General features: G+C 40.5%; 1 protein-coding gene across 1 annotated transcript in view; it reads left to right on the top strand.

The window, feature by feature from the left end:
* megf8 (multiple EGF-like-domains 8) overlaps positions 1-21793 on the top strand; it is a 57655-nt gene that overhangs the window by 31938 nt on the left and 3924 nt on the right. The window contains 27 exon segments of the mRNA XM_062986023.1: positions 461-664; positions 792-1034; positions 1809-1927; positions 2020-2151; positions 2753-2866; positions 3620-3703; positions 3787-4032; positions 5535-5719; positions 5914-6127; positions 8404-8644; positions 8767-8899; positions 9002-9255; positions 9864-9974; positions 11574-11692; positions 11814-12051; positions 12143-12314; positions 12417-12827; positions 13683-13914; positions 14012-14138; positions 14371-14581; positions 15253-15467; positions 15682-15877; positions 16010-16178; positions 17722-17914; positions 20434-20604; positions 20684-20814; positions 21387-21519. Of these exon segments, the coding sequence (XP_062842093.1) occupies positions 461-664; positions 792-1034; positions 1809-1927; positions 2020-2151; positions 2753-2866; positions 3620-3703; positions 3787-4032; positions 5535-5719; positions 5914-6127; positions 8404-8644; positions 8767-8899; positions 9002-9255; positions 9864-9974; positions 11574-11692; positions 11814-12051; positions 12143-12314; positions 12417-12827; positions 13683-13914; positions 14012-14138; positions 14371-14581; positions 15253-15467; positions 15682-15877; positions 16010-16178; positions 17722-17914; positions 20434-20604; positions 20684-20814; positions 21387-21519 (4998 nt within the window).

Here is a 21793-nt window from a genome sequence, read left to right on the forward strand (position 1 = left end):
AATTTGGACAGGACCTAGAGGGATTTAACTGGGAAAAGTTTTTTCTGTTAAAAAAGCATCCTTCATATTGTCTTGTATCAGTTAAGCCTACCTGATTGTAATAAATATAAATATACTTTTTATGCAGGTCTATGTTGCTTTTAAACTCAGTAATTTACACATTAACACATTAGTTTATGAATATCCAGTATGTTTGTCCAGTAAGCTATTTGTGTGTTTTAGTTCAGGGAGAATGTACAGTATATGTTTACTATTATGCATTGCATGAAAATTACATTATAAAATAATTTTATAAATGATTAATGTAAAAACCTGCCAATGTCAAAAGCTTTACAAACTGTAGCAGAATATTGGGGCTTATTATGTACAGGATATTGGCATTTGAAAGTACCTATTAAAATGTGATATTACACATCATAGTTGGGTGTTTCATGTAATACAGCCCATTTTGTATTTGCAGACTGATGTTCTTGGGCGCTGGTCAGCTCAAGAGGAGAAGGAAAGCCGCTTTCTGTCAAGGCCGGACGGTTCTCGCCTGTTCCAGAACCTGACACGTGGCAACCGTTATTTGGTACAGGCAGAGGGCTACTTGAACAGCTCTGCTTCTGGCCAGACCAGCGAGATGGCCCTTACCTGGAACCGAACTGCCATACCTGGAGGAAGTGTAAGAATACCTTAAAAATCACCGTTTTTTCACATGATCAACTGTTTTTATCTAGTGCCCTTCAGAAAAAAGTTACTATGCATTTTTTACTTATACTTAATAATAATGTTTTTTCTTTCTGCTCTAGGAGATCTCATTCCTGTTCTTGGAGCCGTATCGCTCAGAGTTGTGTTCCACATATCGTTCCTGTTTGGCTTGTCTGTCCGATCAGTCCTGTGGTTGGTGTGCCATCACAAACACCTGCATGCTGCGCTCCAACGTCAGTGATGAGCTTTGCTTAAATACACAGGGAGAGGAGCACCACCTGCTGCTCAACCCCCAGCACTGCATGTTATGTGAGGAGTACAGAGACTGCAGGGCCTGCACTCAGGTACAATATAAATGTTATACGATTTACAATGGCACATCATACAGATATTTGACTGTATCTTACCAGAGACTTACCAGCAACCGTTTTTAACCTTGGGGTCACCTGAGATGCAGATGGGGTTGAGGAGATTCTTACAAAACCATTTAGGAGAAGTTTCAAATACATCTAACTTACATAACTGTAAAACAATTAAATGTTTTTAGCATATGAAAGTTTTCATAGCTTAGGCTGTTCATTTGAAGCTCATCTTACAACCTTAATATTGTGGTGGAAAACCCTTAATGAAATACTTCAGAGACTGAATTATGAGTAGAAAAGAGTTTTATTCTTGTCTTTGGAGAAAGATCACACTGACAGAGTCTCACATAAAAACTTGGTCAATGCGATAAGACAGAAGGAAAATCACCCTTTATACTCCCATCAGTGACCTTGTAAGACAGTGGAAGATTCTACTGTTAACAAAGATTTCTTAGCTGGAACATAGGAACTGGTCTAAACTAGCTAGAACTGGGGTTTGGAGGTCATACAATGCAATTGACGCACTTCTTGTCATGTACACCGCTTTCCAGTAACATTCCATTGTAGCAGTATTATTCGAATAATGTAATATGACTACTGGCAATTATGCCCTAAATATATCTACACGTTCTAGGTATCAATAATACGTCTAGTGTAAATTAACATTTTTTTCCAACAATATCAACATATTTTTTTTCCCAAAACTTTATTGGGTCTTACTGGTGTGTTATTCATAAGAGTATTGTTGCCCCATAGGATCCTTACTGCGAGTGGCAGATTAACTCCAGTAAGAAGGGAGATTACCTATGCAGTCGGCGAGGAAGACTGGAAGGCTCCATCCGGGATCCGGCAAGCTGTCCTGTAGTCTGTAACCAGTGAGTGTTCTGATCATTTAAGTTAGAGTAAATGTTTAGCATGACACAGAAATCAACCATCACCCTTACTCTTCTTTATTTGTTTGTACCAGGAGGAGAACATGTAGTGAGTGTCTGTCTAACTCTAGCCAGTGTGCCTGGTGCGAGTCTGCTCAGACATGTTTCTACTTTGCTGCTTACCTCACAAAGTTTCCCTATGGGGAATGCAGAGACTGGTATGATAGGTAAGATGCTTACAGTTGCATATAGTTAATTAATGTTTGGTTTCATTTGCTTGAATGATATTTTTATGTGGAATTGTAACACATCTCATTTTAATGCCCATGGTTTTATAATGAAGTATGCAACAAGCTCACGGTTAGGTGTCTCAATAAAAAATACACGTGACTGAAAATATGCAGTAATTTATTTAGTTATTGTAATTCCAATAGAACTCATTGGTAAAAGGTGAAGCTTTAAAGAATTGTACTGAATTTAAAGGGTTCAGTAAGGGTTTTTCTGTTAAAAACCTACTTCATATAGTGTTATATCAGTTAAGCCTTCCTGATAATAGGACACTTTAAATGTAGACTTCTAACACATGTCTATGATGTTTTCTATCTTATATTTTAATGCCCATGGTTTTATAACTGAGTTTGCATAACAAGCTTATGGTTAGGAGTCACACATGTATGTTTGCTGTTTAAATCAATTGCACACATGTAAAGTGACAAAATGAATGTAGTTGTTGGGTGAGGAAACTCTTCAGTAAGACGAAATGAAGTGAAATGTTTTGTTTTTTTATTTATATTATTTTATTATTATCTTTTGTTTCTGTGTCTGCAGTGTTCACTCAGTTCCTCAGTGTAAGCAGTGTTCTGCTTTAGCCACATGTACAGAATGCCTGCAGACCTTTCAGTGTGGCTGGTGTGGGGATTACAGTAACCCCACTTTTGGCAGGTAAGACGGACACTTTCATTACACACAAACAATGAAATCTTTGCTAGACTTTCTATAAGTATTGTTACAAATTATTTATTTAGGAATATAACTGTTTAAACCAGGGGTGCCCAATATGTTGATCGCGATCTACTAGTCGATCGCACAGTGCACGCTGGTAGATCGCGCCTCATTGATCAACAGGTCAACGTGATTGACATGAAATGTGGCCACTGTTTCTTTAATTTGCGGTTTGTTACCGTAGCTACACCTCAGCCTGCTTAAAGCACTGCTAATCTACAAAGTTTTCATTCATCAGTAGCCAGTTTGCGCCATCTTTGCATTTTTCCTTTTGTAACCTACACTGTTTGTGAAGATGAGCGCGCAACCAAGCACAAAGAAACCAAAAACGGTTCAATTCGGGCAAGAACACTGCAAAGACGACTGCTTTGTTCATACGTAGAAGAAGCTGACGGAGAATATTCGGATCTCATGTTAATACAGAAACTTTAACCCTACAATCTGACATTCATATGAAGTCAAGGGACTCTGCTGGACAAGCTTCAAAGCTTTTTTGAAAAATGATGAGGCCAACCTTTTTTAAAAAGTAGATCGCGATGAACTGTCGACTGAAATAGTAGATCTCAAGCCACAAATGGGGCACCCCTGATTTAAACTTAAGCTAACAGGTTTGAAATTAAATAAATGAAAGTATGTTTAGCACCTCTCTCTTGTGATGGTATAGAAGGCATAATAACTCAAGTTTTATGGCAGGTGTTTGAAAGGAGACTGGGGTGGAATGATCGACCCTTCTGTGACTAACTGCACTGTTGCTGTTGCTGAAGTGAAGGCCTCAAGGTAAACCCACAACCTTATACCCTAGATATAAATGGTGAATAAAATGAAACTAAAACATTCATCCTAACTGTTTCCACTCTTAGACCTGAACCACGGACCTTATCACCACCACGACTAATAGACTTTGAGATTGAGCTTGAGCTGTTGGAGGGGGTGGAGGGTGATGGAGAGGCTGTGTGGTCCTATGCTTCTTGTCCTGATGTAGAGGAGTGCAGGCTGGGCCTCCACACATGCCATCCCTCAGCTACCTGTATAAACACTCCCACTTCCTATGAGTGCCACTGTGAGAGAGGCTTTACTGGAGATGGAGAGCGTTACTGCAATCAGACGTGAGACATTACTCCATTACTTGAGGTCATAACAATGGTCTTTAAGCAATAGTATAGAATGGATACTTAAACAATATCTGCACCGATCATGGCATTTAAAAGCAGTGCAGGTATCGGCCAAACAGCACAGATATTAGCATTTTGACACACACACACACTTTCATTTCTATTTTGGTATTCCTATACTAAAACATCCTACTACACCAAAGTACTAGGCTTAGTTTAGCAGATATTTTTATTGACAAGCAGTATACCAGCAGTAATCATCCAACAAGTTTATAGAATAAAATCCATAAAAACCCAGTTCCAAAACATCCATTTATTTAGTTTTTTCAGCACATTTAGCATTAAATATAATGTCCGAAGTTCTTTTTTAATTTGTCCCAAAGAGAATACTGATACGATCCCAACAGCCTCCCCCCAAATTTGTCAAATCTGGATGTTTAAGCAAGTACCCAGAGTCCACTAGCTTACATGCAAATAATTCTAATCAACACACAACTTTTAACAGTAGTTTAGAATAGAAGCTACCTCCATACTGTATATACACACCAAACACCAGGTGCAATCCAACAATCTTTTCCTGTTATGCTGATTATTATTTATATACACTGATCAGCCATAACATTAAAACCACCTCCTTGTTTCTACACTCACAGTCCATTTTATCAGCTCCACCTACCATATAGAAGCACTTTGTAGTTCTGCAATTACTGCCTGTAGTCCATCGGTTTCTCTGCATGCTTTGTTAGCTCGCTTTCATGCTGTTCTTTAATGGTCAGGACCCCCACAGGACCACTACAGAGCAGGTATTATTTGGTGGTGGATCATTCTCAGCACTGCAGTAACAATGACATGGTTGTTGTGTGTTAGTGTGTGTTGTGCTGGTAAGAGTGGATCAGACACAGCAGTGCTGCTGGAGTTTTTAAATACCGTGTCCAATCACTGTCCACTCTATTAGACACTCTCACCTAGTTGGTCCACCTTGCTGCTGTTTGATTTGGTCATCTTTGAGACCTTCATCAGTGGTCACAGTACGCTGCCCACGTGGCGCTGTTGGCTGGATATTTTTGGTTGTTGGACTATTCTCAGTCCAGCAGTGACAGTGAGGTGTTTAAAAACTCCATCAGCGCTGCTGTGTCTTATCCACTCATACCAGCATAACACACACTAACACACCACCACCATGTCAGTGTCACTGCAGTGCTGAGAATGATCCACCACCCAAATAATACCTACTCTGTAGTGGTCCTGTGGGGGTCCTGACCAGGTGAAAGCAGGCTAAAAAAGTAGTAAAGAAACAGATGGACTACAGTCAGTAATTGTAGAACTACAAAGTGCTTCTATATGGTAAGTGGAGCTGATAAATGGACAGTGAGTGTAGAAACAAGGTTTTAATGTTATGGTTGATTGGTGTGTATATATAACATTTCACATCTAAAACAAGAAAAGTATGACCTTCTTAATTTTACCATCATGCAGATTCTATTTTTGTTTTATAGGTGTATTAACAAATGCCGTGAAGGCAAGTGCAGTGGCAGTCCGCGGTTTGAATGCGAATGCTCTTTGGGTTGGACCTCAAATCGAGCCATTCAAAATTTAAGCGGTGTGGAGTGCGATGTTGACTGTGGATGCAACTTTCACAGCACCTGCAATACAGCAGTAAGAATCTGTGACCAGTGCCAGGGTAAATTCTTCTTCTGTTCTGATTTTAGCTTTAACCTCTGATTTAATAGAAAAGTATGCAAAACCTATATTATTGAGTAAAGCTAATGCAGTCTGTACCAGGTTTTTTGAGCTTTTCCCTGTTGTTAGCTGTTTGTGTACATTTTTATCTTTCTGTTTAAATTGACTGTATCAATATAATTTTTTATTTTTCAGACTGGACTACAGGACCACACTGCGAGTACTGTCATCCAGGAAGTTTCGGTTCAGCGCTGGCTAGTGGTAAAGGCTGTGTGCCGTGTGAGTGTAATGGGCACGGTGACCCGCTGCAGGGTTACTGCCACAATCAAACAGGCCAGTGCTACTGTACACACCATACACATGGAGCACACTGCGAATTCTGCCTGCCTGGCTACTATGGAGACCCAAGGTGAATCTGTCAAATAAGATTTACATCCAGAAGGTGTTGCCATAATGTATGTTGTATTAAATGTATGCCTGTTTTCATAAAGCCTTTTCCATAATGTTGCAGTAGAGTTATTTTTATAGTGAAATGGCCAGTAATGAAAATGTATCATGTTGCCGCTCAGGGTGGCGTACTCTAGCTCGCCAGAGTTGGGGTTTCGAATACATCGTATCGAAGCTCAGCTCGGCCTCTCCGACTGGGTTGGGCATGAACAACGATCGGCTGTTGTTCAGGGTTGGAGGGTAAAGAAAGTTGGAACATACAGTGGGGCCAAAAAATATTTAGTCAGCCACTGATTGTGCAAGTTCTCCTACTTAGAAAGATGAGAGAGGTCTGTAATTTTCATCATAGGTACACTTCAACTATGAGAGACAAAATGAGAAAAAAAAATCCAGGAAATCACATTGCAGGATTTTTAAAGAATTTTTTTGTAAATTATGGTGGAAAATAAGTATTTGGTCACCCACAAACAAGCAAGATTTCTGGCTCTCACAGACCTGTAACTTCTTCTTTAAGAAGCTCTTCTGTCCTCCACTCGTTACCTGTATTAATGGCACCTGTTTGACCTCGTTATCTGTATAAAAGACACCTGTCCACAGCCTTAAACAGTCAGACTCCAAACTCAACCATGGCCAAGACCAAAGAGCTGTCGAAGGACACCAGGAAGAAAATTGTAGACCTGCACCAGGCTGGGAAGAGTGAATCTACAATAGGCAAGCAGGTTGGTGTGAATAAATCAACTGTGGGAGCAATTGTAAGAAAATGGAAGACCTACAAGACCATTGATAAATCTCCCTCGATCTGGGGCCCCACGCAAGATCTCATCCCGTGGGGTCAAAATGATCATGAGAACGGTGAGCAAAAATCCCAGAACTACACGGAGGGACCTGATGAATGACCTGCAGAGAGCTGGAACCAAAGTAACAACGGCTACCATCAGTAACACACTACGCCGAGAGGGACTCAAATCCTGCAGTGCCAGGCGTGTCCCCCTGCTTAAGCCAGTACATGTCCAGGCCTGTCTGAAGTTTGCCAGAAAGCATATGGTTGATCCAGAAGAGGATTGGGAGAATATCATGTGGTCAGATGACACCAAAATGGAACTTTTTGGTAAAAACTCAACTTGTCGTGTTTGGAGGAAGAAGAAGAACCCAAGAACACCATACCTACTGTGAAGCATGGGGGTGGAAACATCATGCTTTGGGGCTGTTTTTCTGCAAAGGGGACAGGACGACTGATCCATGTTAAGGGAAGAATGAACGGGGCCATGTATCGTGAGATTTTAAGCCAAAACCTCCTTCCATCAGTGAGAGCATTGAAGATGGAACGTGGCTGGGTCTTCCAGCATGAAAATGATCCCAAACACACCGCTCGGGCAACGAAGGAGTGGCTCCGTAAAAAGCATTTCAAGGTCCTGGAGTGGTCCTAGCCACTCTCCAGACCTCAACCCCATAGAAAATTTGTGGAGGGAGTTGAACGTCTGTGTTGCCCCAAAACATCACTGCTCTAGAGGAGATCTGCATGGAGGAATGGGCCAAAATACCAGCTACAGTGTGTGCAAACCTGGTGAAGACTTACAGGAAACGTTTGACCTTTGTCATTGCCAACAAAGGTTATGTTACAAAGTATTGAGTTGAACTTTTTTTATTGACCAAATACTTATTTTCCACCATAATTTACAAATAAATTCTTTAAAAATCCTACAATGTGATTTCCTGGATTTTTTTTTTTCTCATTTTGTCTCTCATAGTTGAAGTGTACCTATGATGAAAATTACAGACCTCTCTCATCTTTCTAAGTAGGAGAACCTGCACAATCAGTGGCTGACTAAATACTTTTTGGCCCCACTGTCCTTACGTCTTAATAACTGGTGCAACTGCGGCCCCTGCTGGCTGACTGATGGCGCCTGCACAGGGCTGAGGAATAACACTGGTGGGGGTGTGACCCTCTGAGCACAATGCCCATCAAGTGAACTCGACTCGTGCAGGTGAAAAATGCACAATCTGTACTGACTATGCATGCCGGAGGGGGCGCATGTCAGTTGGGAGGCGTCCTCAGTCAGCGGTGAAGGGTCAAATCAGTATAGAGGATGCATTTAGGGTAAATTGGACACGACTAGACTGGGGGATAAAAATTGTTTTAAAACTACTCCAGGTCTGTTATTCTTTTCTTTAAACTTTAAATACCTTAATATGTTAATTTAAATATGTAATGTCCCATATGTTTTTTTTTTTTTCTAGGAACAATGGCACATGTTTTAGGCAGTGTCAGAGTCGTTCTATTGTCTTGTCATCCTCGTCCGCCACCTCGCTCCCTCTCTCATCCTCCCTTGGTTGGCATGGAGTGACAGAAGGCCAGGGTGGTCTTTCACACTGCCTGTGGGTCCTCTCTGTCTCTCAGGACCTTACACCATGCATGCCTGGCCAACTTTGTCCACCTGTGGCATTGACCCTACATCCAAACTCCTACAGTCATTGCACAGTAAGTGTGTTGTGCCTGTATACTAAAGCAGCACTGCCTCATTTATCTTTTAAAACAAGCAAAGTAGCATAATTTGTTAATTACACTGGTTTTAAATGATCTATTTTTTTTTTATTGTGCAGAACTCGTATGTGTATGTATTTGATGGTCTGCCGCGTTTTCTCAATGATGGTGTGATGCACTCGGACCACAACTTGCTTGGTGCATTTTGTGGCATAGCTCGAAATCAGCCTATCACAGTTGAAGCCACATCTGGTAATTAGTTTTGCTGTTTACATTTGACATGCTCTTTTTGTACCTTACATGTTCTGAAAGGCTTATTTTATCATGTCTGTTTGTTCATCTTTGGTGTTTCAGGTGTCATCTCTGTGTACTTCGAGGCAAACATGTCCTCGACTCATCCTCAAGGTTTTAACGCCTCATTTTGGGTGCGACGCTGTTCTAAGAAAGAATCTAAAGAGGGCGTGAATAACTCTTCTGAATGCCAGGGTCTGGCTCAGTGTCATGAAGGAATCTGCCAGTGTCCCAGCGGTTATGGTGGGCCACTCTGTGATCGGCCTATTTGCCCTGGAAATTGTGGTTCTCAAGAGGGCAAAGGCATCTGTAATACAGTAAGAGCACTTTCATAACTTTTTTGTTTTGCAGAATGTTTTGCTTATGATTGCACTGTCATCATAAACAGCCATTAGGGCGGAGGTCAGTGGCTCTGAGCTAGTTATTGGATGATTCGGCTTCCTCTCGGCAAAGATTTATTTGAATAAAATTGAACATGTACATGAGCCTCCACAGACACTAGGAGAATAGCCACAACTCACAACAGACAGTGAGTGCTGTTTTTACAGTCTAGTCCAGGTCCTCTGGACCCTATTGTTGTGTGTCATGCGCTCTACCAGGTTTTGCTACATTAAAATATTAATTTAATGTGGAGGTTTTCTGTGGCGCACTGGTAAATTATGCTTACAACTATTGCTGGTATCCAGTGATGGGAGTGTTATTGCATTAATTTAATATATGGTAAATATTAACTGGATAATTGGTCAGTTAATTGAATAATTGGTCTATCACTATATTCTTGCTTTGAACAATATGTAAAATAATTATGCATCTTGTAGATCTACTAGCCTATATTTCAGCTAAAAATTTGCTTAATGTGAAATAACTGTTTATAATGAAAAAAGCTACAGGTCATTTGCATTTGTGTAATGTCTTTTTGTTGCAGACTTTAGGAGTGTGTGTTTGTGCTATTGGCTGGGCTGGATCTGACTGCTCCTCCATCTCAGATGCAAACAGCCTTGTGTGGGAAAATCTGCTAGACACACAGCTCACTGTGGTAATACATAATCTTACACACTGGGGTTATCATGCATTCCAAAAAAAGTTCTCTTCTGCCTAGTGGGTAGAGTTTTGGGCTATCAATCGGAAGATTGTTGGTTCAAATCCAGCTTCTGCCATGCAGACACTGTTGGGCACTTGAGCAAGGCCCTTGACCCTGTCTGCTCCAGGAACGCCGTACAAAGCTTACCTTGCTCTCTGACCCAGGTTAAAAACAAGCCTGGATATGCAGAAAAAGAATTTTATTGTACTGTAACACAGCTTATAATAAAACATTTTATGCTGGAATGTATCATTCATGACCACTAGAGACAACAGATCCTAACAGCAAAGACCATGAAGGAACTATTTAACAATACAAAAGCAAAAACACTTCTAAAATTTCTATCAATAACAAAACTAAAGCAACACATATTATGGACATACATAGACAACAGACACAACTTGAATAAATAAAACAGAATAGCGAATAAAAGACATATCACAACCTTCCTGCTATCAACATGGCCCACAGGCAGACACTTAACTAAACGTCAATTAAAAATAGCAAAATGAAGAATTATTAAATGTTTACTTTATAAACTTAAGTTTAGTAGTTTATAAGCAAAAACTGATGTTGGTGTTCACTACTTTGTTAAAAACTCTGAGCAAATAGTTCAACAGTTAAAGAAAATTTCTTAATGCATGATTAATGAATTTAGAGATTTTACCATCTACAACAAAAGGTTTGTATACAGCTTCTTTGCGTAGTAGAGTCTTAACTTTATGTTATGTTTATCTGAGATGCACTGTGGCAGAGTGGAAACGTACAAAAAGTAATGTTTTGTGCTTCAGGCCACAGAAGAAAATGATCCCAATTTATGCGAAGTGTACAAGAGAGCACCTGACATTGTATAAGGGTGTTTCAGTACAAGTGGCTTCTATGTGGGGGGTACATGCACATTATGAAGCAAGATATACTGCCATTTAAACTGCATCTTTTTGTGATGTCCTTGCTAGTTTTAGTAAGACAATGCAAAGTGTATGCAACCTGTAAGAGCTCAGCGTGAGAGCACAGTTTGACTGGCTTGACTGTTGAGCAGCTGAAGTGTTAGATCAAGAAAAAGTAGGGAAAAAAAGCAATTTAAAACTAACACAATTTGTGTCCACAGTTTCCAAGTGATCAGGGAATATTGTAAGATGTAACATTTTGCAGCTATTAAATATAAAATGAGCATTTATTAAAAAAAAAACAATACATTTGATTAGTTCAAACAATACATTTTATTTATTGAAATAACAGTTAGCAAAGAATTTTTTTTATTTTCCTACAGACCCAAATTTGAGAATTAGGTTGGTACTTCAAATCAAATGATGTCATCTGGGAGTCACTAAGGCTGAAGTGTCTTGTTTTTTTTTTTTTTTTTTTTTTATCCTTAAAGCTTTGCTGATCACCTTAATACCTTAACTGTTCTTATTCTTGGCTGTACTTTATGTGACTTTTTAAATACGAATTAATGAATCAGTTAATTATGTTATATAAGAATTTTATTATAAAATCAGAATGCTTAGGTCACTTTGACACATTTAAAAAATGGTGTTCCTGTTTTGTCTACAGAATCCATCCTACAGGTTCCTTCAGAGAATGGGTCATACATTGGCTTCTGGACCTCAAGGCACTCTCTGGATGTATGGTGGCTTATCTCTGTCTGAGGGAATTGTGGGAAATGTATACAGGTATGATAATGCTGCTTTATCTCATCCTGTCATTTCTGCAATGTTTGTATACTATATTACTGATTTGTACCCACTATATGGATGTATAGTGTGATTTATTTGCATGTGTTGATTGGCTTAGATACTTTGTTGTTGAGCGACGCTGGACACAAATGCTCACCAGTTCAGAGGGGGAAGGATCTGCCCCCAAACCTCGCTACTACCACGCCTCTGCTGTGGTTTCCATTCATGACCATATGTCTGGTACTGCAAATGCCAATCACTGCTTGATGTTTGTGGTGGGTGGAGTCACACAGAATGGTGTTACTAGTGGTACATGGAGCCTCAATCTTGGCAGTCTAATATGGACAGAATATAAGGTATAAAATAATAGATTCATTTCTGGCTTTCTGCAGATGATTTATACTTGCAAAACATTCCTCATAGTAACCTTATTTTTTTTGTCCTTAGAGCTCAGTTCTGCCCCCGGTGGCTGGTCACACACTGACAGTGCGCAGGGGCTCTTCTGTGTTACTGATCGGAGGCTACTCTCCAGAGAATGGGTTCAATCACCACCTGCTAGAGTTCAATCCACAGTCTGGGAACTGGACTATTAAGCCACACACTGGTACACCACCTACAGGTAAAATCCGTTCCCTGCACCAAAAAATGATCCCTGAATTTGATTCTAAAGTAGATGTTGACTGAATTTAAATGTAAAGCAAATCCTCTCTCTCTTCTGTAGGCCTCTATGGGCATTCTGCAGTGTATCATGAGCAGACCGATGCCATTTATGTGTTTGGAGGTTACCGTTTCCATGTGGAAACTGTAGAACCTTCTGGAGAACTATATAGCCTTTACTACCCTAACCTCACCTGGTCCCTACTTGTGCCATCTCGAGGAAATAAGGTGATTAAACCAGCAACTAAAAGCACCGTCTTCTGTTTTCAGTAGTGTTAAAAAAAAGAGTTAGTCAGCCTAATTATTGTCTTTTTATTTTTTTATTTTTTTATTTTTTAGCCCCTTTCACGTTTTTTTCATGCGGCAGCACTACTGAAAGACACCATGGTAATTGTTGGAGGTCGAACAGGAGCGGAAGACTACAGTAACAGTGTATACCTTTATCAGATCAACTGCAATACATGGATCCAGCCTGGTAACATTTTAATACACCACTAACTTATTAAACAAAGCACATAACGGGCATAGAGCAAGTGGGCGGCACGGTGGCTAAGTGGGTAGCACTGTTGCCTCACAGCAAGAAGGTCCTGGGTTTGATCCCCAGGTGGGGCGGTCCGGGTCCTTTCTTTGTGGAGTTTGCATGTTCTCCCCGTGTCCGCGTGGGTTTCCTCCAGGAGCTCCGGTTTCCTCCCACAGTCCAAAAACATGCAATTGAGGTGAATTGGAGACACTAAATTGTCCGTGACTGTGTTTGATATTAAACTGATATTAAACTTAAACTGATGAACCTTGTGTAATGAGTAACTACCGTTTCTGTCATGAATGTAACCAAAAGTGTAAAACATGACGTTAAAATTCTAATAAACAAACAAGCATAGAGCAAGTTCAGGCATTTAAAATTAGGGTTGGGCAAAAATGATTTTACTTTTTTCCCTCTTTTAAAGACGGAACTTTTAAACAATTAATGCAGGTTTTGCCAGTTCTTGTTCTGCACTGTCTCATTTTATTGTTAATAAAGTTCGAGGTCGGCACACGGAAGGGGGCGCATGTCCAAAAAGGTTGAAAACCCCTGGCCTAGTGCACCTACAATAGACAATCATGCATTGGAGCAATGAACTCTTAACAACTAATAAAATGTAATAAGTCAAGCTGAAAATGATCTGATTAGTTAAGAAAAAAATCTGTGCAGATTGTTGCTATTAACTATTAACAAGACTATGTGCATGTTGTGATGTAAACATTTCTTCCTGTTTAATTTTAATGCAGGCCAAATGAAATGCTTCTCACTTCTCTGATGCTGATCTTTATTATTTTTTTCTTCCCTCCTCAGCATCTTCAATCGGTGAACCATTTAACCACTCCATCTCTTTGGCAATGACAACCTGGGAAGGCCGCCTGTTTTTGTCGGGTGGATTTAATGGGGTCATGCTGGGTCGGCTGTTGGCCCTCTCTGTGCCCTCTGACCCCTGCGTCCTGCTTTCTACACCTGAGGCCTGTAACAGCAGCTCAGGCAGTTGTGTGTGGTGCCGAGGCACCTGCACCTCCTCAGACACAGCAGAAAGGTTCCGCTTAAGGATTAAAAGAAATACTATACATTAAAGGAATTGTATTTATCCTCAATTTTTTAACTTAAATTTCTTTTTAACTTCTTGTTCTCAGGCTGGGTTGTCCTGTTAGCCATTCCCCATGCTTTCCCACTCCCCGTGTTCCTGATCAGTGCCGTAGACTAAAAACATGCAGTGAATGCCTGGCACGACATCCCAGAACATTCTCAAGTCCTGCACAGGTAAGAAATTGGTGGCTTAAGGTGGCCAATACAACCCTAGAAAGTACCACAATCATATTTTGTTTTTACATTCTTGTTGTTTCTCTATGTTCCACTGAGTCAAATCTGATTCTAGCTAGCGTATTAGATTGCTGTGCCACCCCAGCAGCCCCAAACTGCATCATATCTTACTTAATAGAACAGTAACCAAACCCCTAATATTCATTTTTTTCTTTTGTCTTCTCAATTGTAGCCGACTTTGCAGTGTAAGTGGTGCACTAACTGTCCTGAAGGAGCATGTATCAGCAGCTCTGTGAGTTGCACTACGGAACACGACTGCAGGATAAACCAAAGGGAGATTTTTCTTTCTAGCAACTGCACTGAAACCAGCTGTGAAGCATCTGACTGCCCCAAATGCACAGCCTCTGGAAAGTGTATGTGGACACGGCAGTTTAAACGCACTGGTACGTATGAATGTGGTTTGTACAAATCTTGTCCAACCGTTTTATATAATTTTAGCAAACCCTCCCAGTTATATTGCCTCTTCTTACAGGAATTTTCTTTGGGTAAATTACAAGCTTGTGTCCAGAATTTTAAAGCCTGTTCTATGTTTGGTCAGATGTGTTTTGTCTAAGTCACCCAAAAAGAGTATCCATCCAAATGCCTAAATAGGTAATAAGTTAAAAGTGCTTATTGCACAGCCAAATTAAGGAGAGTTAAAGCTCTTACGAACACCCAGTAACATATTAACTGTCATGAGATTTTTCCAAACAGCTTTGCCTTGGCTGTGAAAATTTTGTTTTGTTGCCCATTCAGTCAAAAAATCATTTGTGAGGTCACTGATGTTGAAAGAGAAGCCCTGTCCTGTGATCACTGGAGTTTCTTATCACCAAACCATGCCTTCGTGAACCTGCTTTGTGCAAAGGGACACAATCATGCAATCAATTTAAAGCATTTATTTTATTTTGTACACTAAATCTGAGTTTTTTTTCAGGTGGGTGGTTAAATAAATTGTAATAAATTTTAAATATTTAGCTAAATAATTAAAGTACATGGCATAATCTTTTATACCCATTGTGACACTGTAATAATTACGCTAACTAATATTAGTTTATATGTTTTATACTTTTTTCAGGAGAGACCAGACGTATTCTGAGCGTTAATCCGACGTATGACTGGACGTGTTTCAGCTATGCTCTGCTGAACGTGTCGCCCATGCAGGTGGAGTCATCCCCCCCTATGCCCTGTCCTGAGCCTTGTCACCAAATCCAGACATGTAATCAGTGTCTCAGCTCTCGTGGTTCAGATGGGGGGTGGCAACACTGTGTGTGGAGCATGGCACTACAGCAGGTGAGGGATATTTTGGAACAGAACAGCATTATTTGTATGCTGCTTTTTAGGCTCTGTTAAGTGCCTAACATCTCACATAAACTTTTCCTATTACAAAGATGTTTGTATTTTATTAGCTAAATTTATTATTATTGTTGGATTCTGTTTTAGTTGCAGTTACAGACAGTTGTAATATTGAATTGTTAAAGTCTTCTATTTATTCTCTCTCTGTCAGTGCATGAGTCCTTCGTTTGTTCCGTTGCGTTGTGAGGCTGGTCAGTGTGGTCGTCTGCTAAATAGTGGAGACTCATGCTCACCCCACTGCTCCCAACTGACCCAGTGTTCCCAGTGCATTGCCCGACCACAGTGTGGCTGGTGTGCTACCCGCAGTGCCAATGGGGCAGGGCGCTGCTTGCAAGGTGGACTGGGTGGTATGTATAACTTTGCTAATTGTTCACTCACTGGGCTAAAAATATTTTAAGCCAGTCCTTAACAGTAAAAGGAAGTTGTTGGTGATTTTTAAAGTGTGAAGTCAACAGGGCTTTTGTGCTCTTTTTTTGCAGGTGTGAGTGAGTCACTTTGTCCACAGCGGAACAGCAGCTGGTCATTCTTGCACTGTCCAGAAGAGGATGAGTGTGCCAATGGACATCACCGCTGCAATGTTACCCAGGACTGCCATGACCTGCCTGATGGCTACCATTGCACCTGCAGACAGGGATACATACTTAGCAGGTAGGCTCAAATGCCTAAAGAGATGTTATAATTTCAATATTTAGACTGTATTAGTCAGTTAGCTTCTTCTTTTTGTGCTCTCTGTATGATATGATTTTATGCTTATCGTAATTTAACATAAAAAATTAATAATAATAATAAGGTCATACAGAAGATTGTATATTGTCTACATTGATTTGTTAGGATGTTGCATAAAAAAAAAAAAGAACTGCTGCTCATGCACCGTTAATGGGCACATCATGATGTTTGATGGTGTGTGCACTTACTGACACTTTTTGAACACAACCTAATACACCAGAGATATTCACACAGAGAAGAACAGAGGCAGTTATGCTCTTTTATACTACTGGCCCTATACAGAGGATGGTTATATGCATTGTATATTGTAATACATTCATGTCTTCACCACCATCTCTTCACCAATTAAAATCATATGCACTTTGATATAACAGTGGCCTGTCTGTTGCCATCACTGAGTCTTGGCTGCCCTACAACCTGTCAGCAGTTTGTGTCTTGTCCCTCCTTGGGTCCTGGGTTCGATCCCCAGGTGGGGCGGTCCGGGTCCTTTCAGTGTGGAGTTTGCATGTACTCGCTGTGCCTGCGTGGGTTTCCTCCAGGAGCTCCGGTTTCCTCCCACAGTCCAAAAACATGCAATTGAGGTGAATTGGAGACACAAAATTGTCCTTGACTGTGTTTGACATTAAAACATTGTGAACTAATGAATCTTGTGTAACGAGTAACTACCGTTTCTGTCATGAATGTAACCAAAAGTGTGTAAAACATGATGCTGAAATGCTGATAAATAAATAAATGTCCCTCCTTGGTCCACTGTTGATGGATATGCACCACGGCTGTCTGTGGGCACTTCAATCCAGTTGCCTGGCCTTAACGATTTGGCCTTTATCAAAGACTCTTGAGTCTTCTTTCCTGCCCATATCTGCTTCATTTAACATGTGTACTGCAAATAACTGCCAGTAGCCCAATCATTTAATATGTCTGTGACTGTGACATGCAGAGTTGTTGTTGTTGTTGTTGTTGCTAATGTTCTGGCTAATTATGGATAGTAGTAGCCTAGCGAGTAGAGCTTTGAGCTATCAATCATAAGATTGTGGGTTTGAATCCCTGCTCTGCCATGAAGCCACTGTTGGACCCTTGAGCAAGGCCCTCAACCCTGTCTGCTTCAGTATATTAGAAGTATATTACTCCTGATAACAAGGCACTTCAGAATAGGCTAAAATAGGCCAAAAATTGACTATGGCACTGTGTAGTTTAATAGAATTTTTTTTAAATTAGTCATTAATTACACATTTAAAGGAAAGTCAGCAGTTTTAAAATGATTACTGTAGGTTTGGGGTTAAAAAGCAAGTCAGTAAAAGATTTGTTTTGTGCTTTTGGTTAACTCAACAAATTTTAATTACCTGTATTATAATTAATTATGTAAACAAACATACCATAAGAGTAATCAGGTATGGGTGGAGGTGAAATGTATATATGTATTTGTATTTCTTAATGTAAATTAAAACCCTTTTTCCACTTTTCTTAGTGTATCTGGGCAGTGTGAGCCAGTGTGTGTGCAGGGCTGTGTTAATGGCACATGTATGTCACCTGGAGTCTGCCAGTGTCACTTTGGCTTTGTTGGGGAGAATTGCTCCTCTCAGTGCCGATGTAACAAGCACAGCAACTGTATGAGTGTCTCTGAACTGGATACCTGTCTGGAGTGCCATAACCACACTAAGGTAATGTATGGTTTACATCCATCCGTCCTAGTTCACCTTAATTAAAATAACCCAGCTCCAGTGTATTAAATGTGTCAATTTATATACAGTGTATCACAAAAGTGAGTACACCCCTCACAATTCTGCAGATATTTAAGTATATCTTTTCATGGGACAACACTGACAAAATGACACTTTGACACAATGAAAAGTAGTCTGTGTGCAGCTTATATAACAGTGTAAATTTATTCTTCTCTCAAAATAACTCAATATACAGCCATTAATGTCTAAACCACCGGCAACAAAAGTGAGTACACCCCTAAGAGACTACACCCCTAAATGTCCAAATTGAGCACTGCTTGTCATTTTCCCTCCAAAATGTCATGTGACTCGTTAGTGTTACTAGGTCTTAGGTGTGCATAGGGAGCAGGTGTGTTCAATTTAGTAGTACAGCTCTCACACTCTCTCATACTGGTCACTGAAAGTTCCAACATGGCACCTAATGGCAAAGAACTCTCTGAGGATCTTAAAAGACGAATTGTTGAAGATGGCCAAGGCTACAAGAAGATTGCCAACACCCTGAAACTGAGCTGCAGCACAGTGGCCAAGATCATCCAGCGTTTTAAAAGAGCAGGGTCCACTCAGAACAGACCTCGCGTTGGTCGTCCAAAGAAGCTGAGTGCACGTGCTCAGCGTCACTTCCAACTGCTGTCTTTGAAAGATAGGCGCAGGAGTGCTGTCAGCATTGCTGCAGAGATTGAAAAGGTGGGGGGTCAGCCTGTCAGTGCTCAGACCATACGCCGCACACTACATCAAATTGGTCTGCATGGCTGTCACCCCAGAAGGAAGCCTCTTCTGAAGTCTCTACACAAGAAAGCCCGCAAACAGTTTGCTGAAGACATGTCAACAAAGGACATGGATTACTGGAACCATGTCCTATGGTCTGATGAGACCAAGATTAATTTGTTTGGTTCAGATGGTCTCAAGCATGTGTGGCGGCAATCAGGTGAGGAGTACAAAGATAAGTGTGTCATGCCTACAGTCAAGCATGGTGGTGGGAATGTTATGGTCTGGGGCTGCATGAGTGCAGCAGGTGTTGGGGAGTTACATTTCATTGAGGGACACATGAACTCCAATATGTACTGTGAAATACTGAAGCAGAGCATGATCCCCTCCCTCCGGAAACTGGGTCGCAGGGCAGTGTTCCAGCATGATAATGACCCCAAACACACCTCTAAGACGACCACTGCTTTATTGAAGAGGCTGAGGGTAAAGGTGATGGACTGGCCAAGCATGTCTCCAGACCTAAACCCAATAGAACATCTTTGGGGCATCCTCAAGCGGAAGGTGGAGGAGCGCAAAGTCTCGAATATCCGCCAGCTCCGTGATGTCGTCATGGAGGAGTGGAAAAGCATTCCAGTGGCAACCTGTGAAGCTCTGGTAAACTCCATGCCCAGGAGAGTTAAGGCAGTTCTGGGAAATAATGGTGGCCACACAAAATATTGACACTTCAGGAACTTTCACTAAGGGGTGTACTCACTTTTGTTGCCGGTGGTTTAGACATTAATGGCTGTATATTGAGTTATTTTGAGGGAAGAATAAATTTACACTGTTATATAAGCTGCACACAGACTACTTTTCATTGTGTCAAAGTGTCATTTTGTCAGTGTTGTCCCATGAAAAGATATACTTAAATATCTGCAGAAATGTGAGGGGTGTACTCACTTTTGTGATACACTGTACATGTTCTTACTTTTCTGTGTAAAATGTCAATAAAAATTCAAATATATGATTATCTTTGTTAGTGTGGTATAGAACTGTTAACAGTTATTGTGGTTACATGTTTTTTAATAGTCAAATCTGTTGCTGCAGTCATACTCCTCTCATACACAATATAAATAAATCTTTTATTTTAGTCAACCACTTTGCTAAACGGTGTCGGCTAGTGGTCTTTCCTGCCTAAAGTGTACCACTGGTCATGTGATTTTTTTTTTGTTAATCAGGCACTAGTCTTCTAACATGGATGATCTTGCTTTTTGTGATAAAAAATGCTTTGTAATACATTAGTGGCAATCGGTATGTACACACAGTGTTAAAGATTTAGTCCCCAAACTAGTTTTTTGAAGCAAATACATTTTCTTGAGCATCTGGGCTCAACAAGAACAATTGGCTGTTTCTTACTGCTGCTGCTGCAAATGTGACCTCTGCTTGCTGATGTCTGTGCATGGGGTGGATGGCTCAGAGTAGCTCAGTGTGACCCTCTGTAAGCAGTACAGCTGTCTGTGAGACTACAGCCTCTGGCAGGTGATAAGATGTGGCTGGCGGCTTCATGTGTCGAGAGGGCACATGATATTGCACCCAGTGAAGTCACAATCATGGAATCGGATATGACTACACTGGAAGGAAAAAGGAAGAAGCAAAAAAAAAATAATAGAACAGATAAAAACATCAACATACACACATGGGTTTTGTACATTTGGCAAAGCACCATGAATCTGATATTATGAGTCTGGCTAATTCATCTCTGTCTCTCTTACTAGGGCCAGCACTGTGAGAAGTGTAAACCATTGTATGTTGGATCTGCAATCGGTGGTGGAGTGTGTCGGCCCTGTCGGGAGTTTTGCAGGGGAAACAGTGATGTATGTTTGTCTAAAGATGAGCTCAAGTTGGCACTGGAACACCCAAGGAAATATCCACTTGACCCTGATGGTGTAAGTGTGCCTGTCCTTAATCGCCCAGTTGCCTTTTTTGTCTATTATACTTGCTGTAACTTAAATGCCTCTTTTTCAGATTATAAAGTGGATATCAGAAGGCCCTACTGAGGATAATGCTGTATGTGTGAGCTGTCTGAACAACAGTGTTGGTGACAAGTGTGAGAGCTGCCTCAGTGGCTACTTTTTGCTGCAGGGCAAGTGTGAAAAGTAAGTGAGCTAGAGTGACAAAACACAAATGAACTGTTAGATTGTAAGAGTATAATGATTTGTAAGTATAAATACATACAATTATGAATAATTTTTTTACATTCCTTCACTTGATGACATACAATGTTATCATACTTTACCAACAACGTACATAGACAATGGGGGACCAGACTTGCCTTCTCTGTGGATGAAGAACATCCGTCAAACACATCCTCTATTCATGCCCAAAGATGAAAACCACCAGAACAAAATTCTACCATACAAACAACTAAAAGGAAATCTTAACCTCACCCCCCCACCCAAAAAATGCTTAACTTCTCAGAAGCACTAGCACTTAAAACGCTATATGAGATATGAAAAACAATTAAACTCTACACCCTCACAGTCACACAAACAACACTGTAATCTCTATACTTACAAGTAAAGAAAGCAATTTGACCCCAAATTGTAATGTTTAAAGACTCTATTATTGAGCCATAATGAAAGCCATAGCAGCTGACATTGGGTTAGGAAATAAACAAGCAAACTATAAGTTGTTTTCTTACAGTGTAATATTTTGTTCATGTCTACAGGTGTCAGTGTAATGGCCATGCAGACACTTGTAATGAGCATGATGGTACAGGTTGCCCCTGCCAAAACAACACAGAGACAGCATCCTGTCTAAGCAGCTCACAGAATGACCGCAAAGAGTGTTACAGACAACAGGTACTTCACAAATCATCAAAACTATGATACAGAATAAAGACCTATAGAGAGTGCATTTACATGTACAATGTATTGAAACAAGTAGTCAGTCTTCATATTTACGCACATGATGTATTTTGACTTAATACTTATGAATGTTTTTAAATACATCTATATTGTTAATAAACAAAATGCAAATATATGATTAGGCTTAGGTGGCGCACCAGAGCTGACTTTTTAAACTCGTGAGTTCGAATCTCATCTCTGCTACCAGCAGGCTGGGCGTCTACAGGAA

The sequence above is a fragment of the Trichomycterus rosablanca genome, chromosome 23 (assembly GCF_030014385.1).
Source record: "Trichomycterus rosablanca isolate fTriRos1 chromosome 23, fTriRos1.hap1, whole genome shotgun sequence".
NCBI lineage: Eukaryota > Metazoa > Chordata > Actinopteri > Siluriformes > Trichomycteridae > Trichomycterus > Trichomycterus rosablanca.